At 33.6% G+C, this 8,556-nt stretch overlaps 1 protein-coding gene across 1 annotated transcript; it reads left to right on the forward strand.

Annotated features, from left to right (window-relative positions):
* Nucleotides 1-3,119: 3,119 nt before the first annotated feature.
* On the forward strand, nucleotides 3,120-4,280 carry LOC112516990. Its single transcript, XM_025124270.1, has 2 exons — nucleotides 3,120-3,494; nucleotides 3,582-4,280. The coding sequence occupies exon 2, from the start codon at nucleotides 3,584-3,586 to the stop codon at nucleotides 4,118-4,120; it is 537 nt and encodes a 178-aa protein (XP_024980038.1). The 5' UTR covers nucleotides 3,120-3,494; nucleotides 3,582-3,583; the 3' UTR covers nucleotides 4,121-4,280.
* Nucleotides 4,281-8,556: the final 4,276 nt, after the last annotated feature.

The raw sequence follows: 8,556 nt of genomic DNA on the forward strand, positions 1-8,556 counted from the left end.
AGTCTCATGGAGATATTGGAGCATCTAATTAGTTTTCTCGGAACTTCAGAGATGAATGAAACACACCAACAACTGATTTTGCCATAGACTTTTCTTGTTTCTCCTTATATGGTTTCTCTAATCTCCTTCAGTTTGTTTTTAATCGCAGAGAACAGAGTAGATAGAGAGATCGAGAAAATAAAAGTAAAACACCCATAATTATTGTTTCATATCTTTCTATAGATGCATAAAAAGATAGAGAGAGACGTACCGTCAGCTATATTGTCAATCCATAATTTTTTATTGGGATCGCAAGATGGAGAAGAGCAAAGAAGTTTGTGATAGAAAGATGTAGAAGAGAAAGAATTGTAACGGTAGAAGATGAAGAGTAAAGAAATATATGATAGAAAGACGTAGAAAAGAATGAATTGTAACGGTAGAAGACGAAGAGTAAATAAGTTTATGATAGAAAGACGTAGAAGAGAATGAATTGTAATGGTAGAAGATGAAGAGTAAAAGTCTTAGATTAAATATAAAACATAAAATAAAAGGAAAAAATGGAGAAAAAAGAAAGACATGAATACTAGTACAAGGAGATGTCACGTCAACATTGTATGTTTCTGCTTTATAGATATATATAGATACTATTTATTTCCATAATTATTCATCGTTATTCGTTAAATGTATGTGAAAATAGTTGGGGTCTTTAAATGACGTAAAAATTGTATTTTTTTCTGTAACATAAATAGAAGTGTATGAAAATGTTGGTAGTAGCGGAATAAATGAGTCGATTATATATGATTGAAGAAGCATATGTATGAAAAGACTAAAGAAACCCGTATAGAATATGAACAAATACAAGTATTAGGCATATTCATCGGTTGACATCTATTGAATGTGACGGGAACTGAACCGATTCAATCATTCATTGGCTGTTGAATTTTGCCAACCGATCCGATATAATTGAATGTATGATTGGATTGGTTCCATTCATTGGATACTTTTATTGGATATCCATCAGATATACAATGGATGATCTGATGGGATTGGATCCATCAGGTGTGTTAACTCAATCTAATTCTTTAACAATTATACAGATTAATTAATCACTTTTAATATGTATTAAAACCAACACACGAGAAGTTATAAATTCAAAGCCTCACATAAAACAAATCCCGATTTAAGCAATTTGAAAATAAATTAATTGGATGATAGTTGGATGGACAACCGAAGATGGTCATCAAATGATTAATTGGATGTTTATCGGTTCGGTTCAGTTCGTTTTGGTTGGTTCTAGATTGTCATCCAAGAACTGATCCAAATTGGATGTTGAAATTTTCAGTTTGATCCAATCCATTTACAATTGGATATCCAATTATGATCGATCGGTTTTAATTGGATTGGTTGATTTTCTACAAACCCCTAACAAGTAGTAACCTCCAATAGAGGGTTTGAAGGAGAATATTTTTCACGAATCAAGTTGAGATAGTCCATCGTGGTCGAATGTTGGTGAAGGATGAAGAAGCTACAAACTGGCAGAGGAAAGATGGGTTCTGTGTACATAGAAAAATACTGATTATCGAAAGTTAAAGACATATAAAGTATGTACATGAATATATTCGTTGATGGAATCAAATGATACATGTGTTTAAAACAGTTATTCATTTTTATCTGATTATATACATAACGAAAGACCAAAAGGTATATGTTTTATAAATAGTTATACTTTTTTATTTAAAATATAGGATCATACAAGAAATTGATCAATTTGCAAGAAGTCGAGAAGTTTCAAGATCATACATGACTGCATGTAATCCAAACACGTAATTATATATGATTAAACTCATGTTATATTGGCCGACATTTAACGAGCAACCATCCCTCTGACAAAACTAGTTTATGTCTCTTGAAAGGGTGCGTTTGGTACGCTGGATAGGGTGGGACAGGACAGAACAGGACAGAACACATTTGTCCTACGTTTGGTGTGGCTAGATGTGGAACTAAGTTGGACAAGCATAGGACACACATGTTCCACCATACTAGAACTAAGTGGAACTCAAATTTTTTCCCTCATTACCCTTCTTCCCCTACCCGGCTCATCACATTGCTTCCAGTTCCATCCCCTTTTTCATCCGCCTCCATCGCATGCTTATCAACTCCATCAACGGCGTTCATCGACCATCGACGACGAGTTCCAATCGGCGTTGCTTCTCTTCTCGACTGTTCCAATCGACGGTACACTTCTCTTCTCTTCTCGACTGTTCCAATCGACGGTACCTCATCTGAGAGATTTCCTTTTTGTGCTGAAAACCTAGATTTTCTTGATTCAAAACCATCTGCTTGTAATTTCAGAGGTTTATCGCTTCTTCGAATTAGCAGAGGTTTATCGCTTTCGTTCTTGATTTCATCAAGTGCCCAAGATTTTCTTGATTCAAGATCTGGTTTCTTGCAATTTCAACTAATTGATGACTGTGTTCGCTGTTTTCTTGAATTCGTGAGCTGGGTTTAACCTCAATTCATCTTTACCTAAAATCTGATGCATCTTGTAGTTGTTCATATCTGCTAAAACAGCACCTGATTCATGTTTCTTTGCTGGGTTTTGATTCATGTTTCTACTGATTTAGAAGAACTCGACAGCACCTAATTATGTTTGCTACTGTTTTTGATTCATGTTTGTTGTTTCTGATTCATGTTTGTTGTTCTGATTCATGTTTGCTACTGCATTTTGTTTGTTGTTTTTATTCATGTTTGCTGTTTCTGATTGCTCACTGGGGGTAAATTGGTCATTTTAACTAGTTCTGTCATGTCCTGTCATGTCTTACCAAACGCTGAACAGCTGTCCTGTCATGTCCTACCCTATCCTGTCATGTCCTATCTGCGCACCAAACGCACCCTTTTGGACGTGTTTAATCGCATTACATGTAATCATATATGATTCTGAATTTTTTTGTTTTCTCGGAAATTGACCGTCTTCGGGTCAAACCCGACTCTTTTATTTAATTAAATATCAAAAAAGAAAATGTTAATGTAATAGTAATAAATTCCATATATGTAATAAGACAACATAACTTTAATTAATTCCATATTTCTAGTTTGATTCCATTCCATTTGGTAAACTGTTGTGGATTCTATTCCCCCATTTCCACACCCTTCATCATTGAAGTCATTCTCTTCCCCCCTACAAAACCACAATATTTCCTCAATCTACTCCTCCTTCCCTCTCTTTTCAACACTCCACCTTCACTTGATTCATTACTTCCGATTTTGATTTTGATTTTGATTTGCATTTAGGATTCAAGAACAGATTTAAGAGACACAATCTGTTGGAGTAATCATTAAGATTCGTTCTGAAGGATGTCTTTCAGATTTTTCTTCCTTTTTCCGAGCAAATCTAAGCTTCAAGATGGAGAGCAGGAAAAGGAGAGATAATCGGCAACGATTTTTGTTGCTTTTCAACTAAAATTTTCGAATCCGAAACAAATTGTTGATTTATTGAACTTCATCTGCTTCTGCTGGTAATTTAATTTCGATTTTTTTCGTTCATATGATACTGATTTGAAAGGAATTGAATTACCGATAATTTGTGCTGTTTTCTTCCGCAGAGATGTCTACTACGGTGATGAGCGATGCGATGGTGATGCCGGCGATGGAATCGCCGCCGTTGGCGACGAAGTTGATAGATCAGACGGCGGATGTAGAGTTTGTGAAGTGCGATTGTTGTGGATTGACAGAAGAGTGTACGCCGGGGTACATCGAGAGAATTCGCGAGAGGTATAAAGGAAAATGGATCTGTGGATTATGTGGAGAGGCGGTGAAAGACGAGATCGTGAGGAATGAAAGGCTGATAAGTACTGAAGAAGCTATGGCACGTCATATAAACTTTTGTAGAACGCCGATCTCCTCCGGTCCACCTCCTGATCCGGCGGTTCATTTAATCGCCGCCATGAGACAGATTCTCCGGCGGAGTTTGGATTCACCGACTTCAGTTAGGTCTATGCCTTGTAGTCCGACGACGAAGAACACTGATGCTGCCGGACTTACTCGATCGGAAAGTTGTATTTCGAGCCTTGCGCTTACATCAGGTTCATCCTCGTATCATGAATCTGGAGACGACAGCGATCGGAAAAACCAAACGCCATGATGAATGAGATTTTTTTTCTGATCTAAATACATATCTTTTCTCAATAATATTTGAATCCATGATTAACATTTAAAACTGGATCGAAGACCATCGAATCTATCGCTAAGAACATGTTCCTCGTTCTTATGAACATCAAATGAAATCGATGATAAAATTTGTCAAATTTCATGGATCGGTGGCTTCCCGAGAGTAAATCGTTACATTCTTTTAACAAAAAGAAACTGATGAGTCAGAAGTCGAGAATAGTTTCTAAAAAAGGCGTATTTCGAAAGGTGAATTATATTCATACCCCTCCTGCAATAACATAGGTAAGAGGCTAAGAACCAAGTGTATCGAAGTGAGAGAGTAATGAATAGCAACGATTTCTATTTTATGTTTTTAAGGACTTTTATGATTTCTACATGCAATTAAGTGTAACTTTACGAATATACAAAGACCCGAGCCATCGTTGTATATGCATGGGACCATGCCTCACGAGCGATAACGGTGCAAGACGAATCCACAAATCAATGACGGAATGGGTTATGTTTTCACGTCATATAGTAGTACTCAATTTGTTGTTAATTCTGATTGATGAACAAGAAGGAAATGGAAATTTTAGATGGGCATTGCATGTCATTTGGACCCCCTTCGTCTGCCTGCCACATGTGAAAGCAAGCACCTTGAAGGTAATTTATGTCGTGAAAGATTCAATCGAGCCACAAGTTCCCCTACGATTACCTTGTTACAACTTCGTCCTAAATATTTAAGTACACGTGTAACCGGTTGAAGCATTAACCGGTTACCATGCTGATGTGCCAAGTGATGTGGTATCTAACTCAATATTGTTTGCTGACATGAATATCTTAATCTAAAATTAGTTTTTATGTATTGTGGTTTATTAAAAGAAATAGTTAATGTTTCAACTGGTTACCTAGGTACTTAAATGTTTAAAACTTTACATCTTAGGTACAAAAATGAAAGTTTTGAAAATACATTACCTAAAACAGAAATCAAGTTAAAGTACGTTATTTTTTCATGTAATTTACTTTTTTTATTGTTAGGTTTACTAGAGTTGGTTTCTATAAACGGGCATTCATTGAAATTGTAATCAAGATCTCTCTCTTGTTTCATTGGACATTGATTCTTTAATGTCTAGTGTATATATATTTTTACATATTAATTATGTGGTATCGTTCATCATCTGTTAATAGAAGTTTCTCGAGTCATCATGTGTAGCTTCTATGATACTGTTTATAAGATGTCATGATTGTGATTAAATCTATCTCTCCTTCAGTTTGTTGGTCTCGATTTGATCATAACATTACATTTTCGAATACGTATGAGTTGATGGATGGTAGTTTCCATGTCAAGTGTACCATCCAACTTCAAAGGATGTCATTTGTATATGACTACTGAATCGATGGTTCGACTTTCACTCTTTATGTTTTTGAAACGTTATGACATGATTGTGTTAATATGAATCTTTGTTAAAACCAGATATAGAAGGATAAAAGGTCCTTTTACGATGTCTGTGGTCCCTTTTATCCAAATACTGACGAATATAACTGTTTTTTTTTAAATTTTGGAATAATAAAACAACAAGAGCATCTCTTAGCACTCAACAAGTTGGGAAATGTCCAAAGTGAAGAAATAGTGACTCAAAATGCAAAGTTGGAAAATGGTTGTGTTTGTAGATGGATATAAATTTGTTTGTATGTGTATGCAACAAAACCAAGTCACATGCTAAGGAACCCTACATTTCAATCCATTGTTTTTTATTTATTTATTTATTCAAAAATAATTCATTAGGAAAAGATATTTCCTGAAAGCTATATTTTATTTTTAATATATTTATAAAATAACACATTGTGTATCAGTTCTTAGAGTTCTTATATTTTTTTTATGATTTTTCTAATAATTAATGTATAATTAAGAGCAAATTGTATGAAAAAGTAATGTACTTTAACTTAATTCCTATTTTGAATAACGTACTTTTAAAACTTTTGTTTTGGTACCTAAGATGTAAAATTTTAAACATTTAAGTATCCGGTTGAAACATTAACCGGTTATCATATTGATGTGGCGAGTGGTGTGGTATACAACTCAGTATTATTTGCTGACATGTATATCTTAATCTAAAATTAGTTTTTATGTATTGTGGTTTTATTAGAAGAAAGAGATTCTTCAATTGGTTATCGGAGTACTTAAATGTTTAAAACTTTACATCCTAAGTATCAAAATATTTGGTTTACAATCTGAAATTCGAGTCTCATAGCTATTGAATGCACTTTTATTCTTTTCTTTCCTCCCTTATTCTACAAATTTTACATATATTTTTTTTTTCAGGAACACGTAAAATGGAATTTATGACTGAGTGAATAAGCCATATAAGTTATACAACCAATTAAGCCACAACTAAAGAGTCTTTTAGATGATTATTTTTGTTTTTTCATATAAAAATATTGTGTAAATGATTGAAGGATATGTGGAAGTAGGTGAGATTAGGGTCCAAAAATTACTAGATTAGGTAAACCACCTCTCAAATAATTGGCCTTTTTTTCCTTCATTTCTAGATACATGTCATTAATATTCTCCATGTGACATGTTGGTGGGCCACCATTTCCAAATTCATTATTCACCCTTTTAATTATATATATATATATATATATATATATATATATAAATGTGGAGGTTCAAACGATAACACCCTTATCATATGTGATAATACACGTGAGGGAACCTGGTGGTGTGCGAAGTGCGAACGACGTGTTCTGCGACTTAGGTCGCGCCAAAGGTTATCTGCGTCTATGATTTAGCATCATGTGATGGTCTTGATGGATTATAGTATCACATCAAAAACATTCTTATCACATGTGATAATACATGTGAGGGGGCTTGGTAGTGTAAGGACGACTTGGCCCGCAACCAACATCGCGCCAAAAGTCGCATGCGTTTTTGATTTAGTATCACATGTGTATCATATGTGATGAAATAGTAATATCACATATAATTGTCTATATATATATATATATATATATATTAATCAATAAATTTTATAATATATTATTTATTTCTATTAAATAGGTATATTAATCAATAAATTTTATAATATATTATTTATTTCTATTAAATAGGTAAATGGTAAATTTTGTTTCTATATATTTTGGATATTAGTCAATATGTTTTGGTAAATGTGACTTTAATTTTCTTAGATTAATTTAATTTCTTTTGGTTTTCGATTTGTTAATTATTATATGGTGATATATATTTTTTGTATTAAATTAAATTCCTTTTGATTTTGGGATTATTGAAAAAATGTGTGATTTAAATATGTGTAACGTCTCACATTTCCATCCCTATCCCTGGGGACGGGGATAGGGATGGAAATGTGATCAAATTCCCTGATGAAGATGGAGATGAAGACGGAGACAAAGATGGGGGATCGGGGACGGGGACTGAGGTCCCCGCCCCATTACCATACCTAAACAATCATATAGAATATTGTTGATAATTGATTTTTATTTCTTAATTTAATCTTCTTAAAAAGACATTTTGTATATTTAATTATCTCATTATTCCATCCACATTATTTCTTTCTTAATTTCCAATACATTTGGGAAAGTTTTAAATACTCCATACTCTTAACGACATTGACTACACATAACACATGCATGCATTATTGACACTTGTACACTCCAATCATGCAATGTAGACAAAAAATAATAATAATTTAGAGGTTATTTTAAGTTTTCTAAATAGTTTGATGCATGATAATTAAAAGCCGTTTGCCAAACATTTATTCGGTTAACGTTTATCGGTAAAATTTAACACTGTCATTATTTACCTTGTAAGATTTTAGTCCACCAAAACAAGTATCGTATGCGACAATTTACCCAATAAGCGCTTACCGTGATAAGAGTCGTTGTCATCACTTACTGGGTAAGACTCATGGTCCTTGTCTTGGCTCTTACTGGGTAAGATTCTTGGTTCTTATCATATTTATCCCGTAAGATAATGTGACTTGATGTTCACTTACCTGAGTCAGCGTTTGGTAAACGGGCCCCTAAGTAATTGGAATTGTAAAAAGGCTCTTATGATATAATGTAAAAATCGTTGGACTGTAAAAAGTAATCAAACTAAATTGTATCTAAAGGTTTAGAAGGTTTGGTGATCCAGTCTGGTCTAGGGTTCGAGGTATCAGATTGACGGTTTAAACCGTCAAACCGTCTATTTATAATATTGTGTATATATATATATATAGAGAGAGAGAGAGAGAGAGAGAGGAGCGATCAAATGAAAATCACTCCAATTTGTAAAAACCGTAAAAACTACTTTCATCCGTCGTTAATTTTATGAAATTTTTTCATGAAATTGTTAATCTTGTGAAATTGTTTCATATAATACTTTTTTTATGAAGTTGTTTCATATGTGGTTATGAAATTGTTTCATATACT

This window comes from Cynara cardunculus (genome assembly GCF_001531365.2).
Source record: "Cynara cardunculus var. scolymus isolate 2C chromosome LG 8, CcrdV1, whole genome shotgun sequence".
Lineage (NCBI taxonomy): Eukaryota > Viridiplantae > Streptophyta > Magnoliopsida > Asterales > Asteraceae > Cynara > Cynara cardunculus.

Coding starts and splice junctions, on each gene's coding strand:
- LOC112516990 (XM_025124270.1), top strand. CDS start 3,584: ATGTCTACTACGGTGATGAGCGATGCGATGGTGATGCCGGCGATGGAA.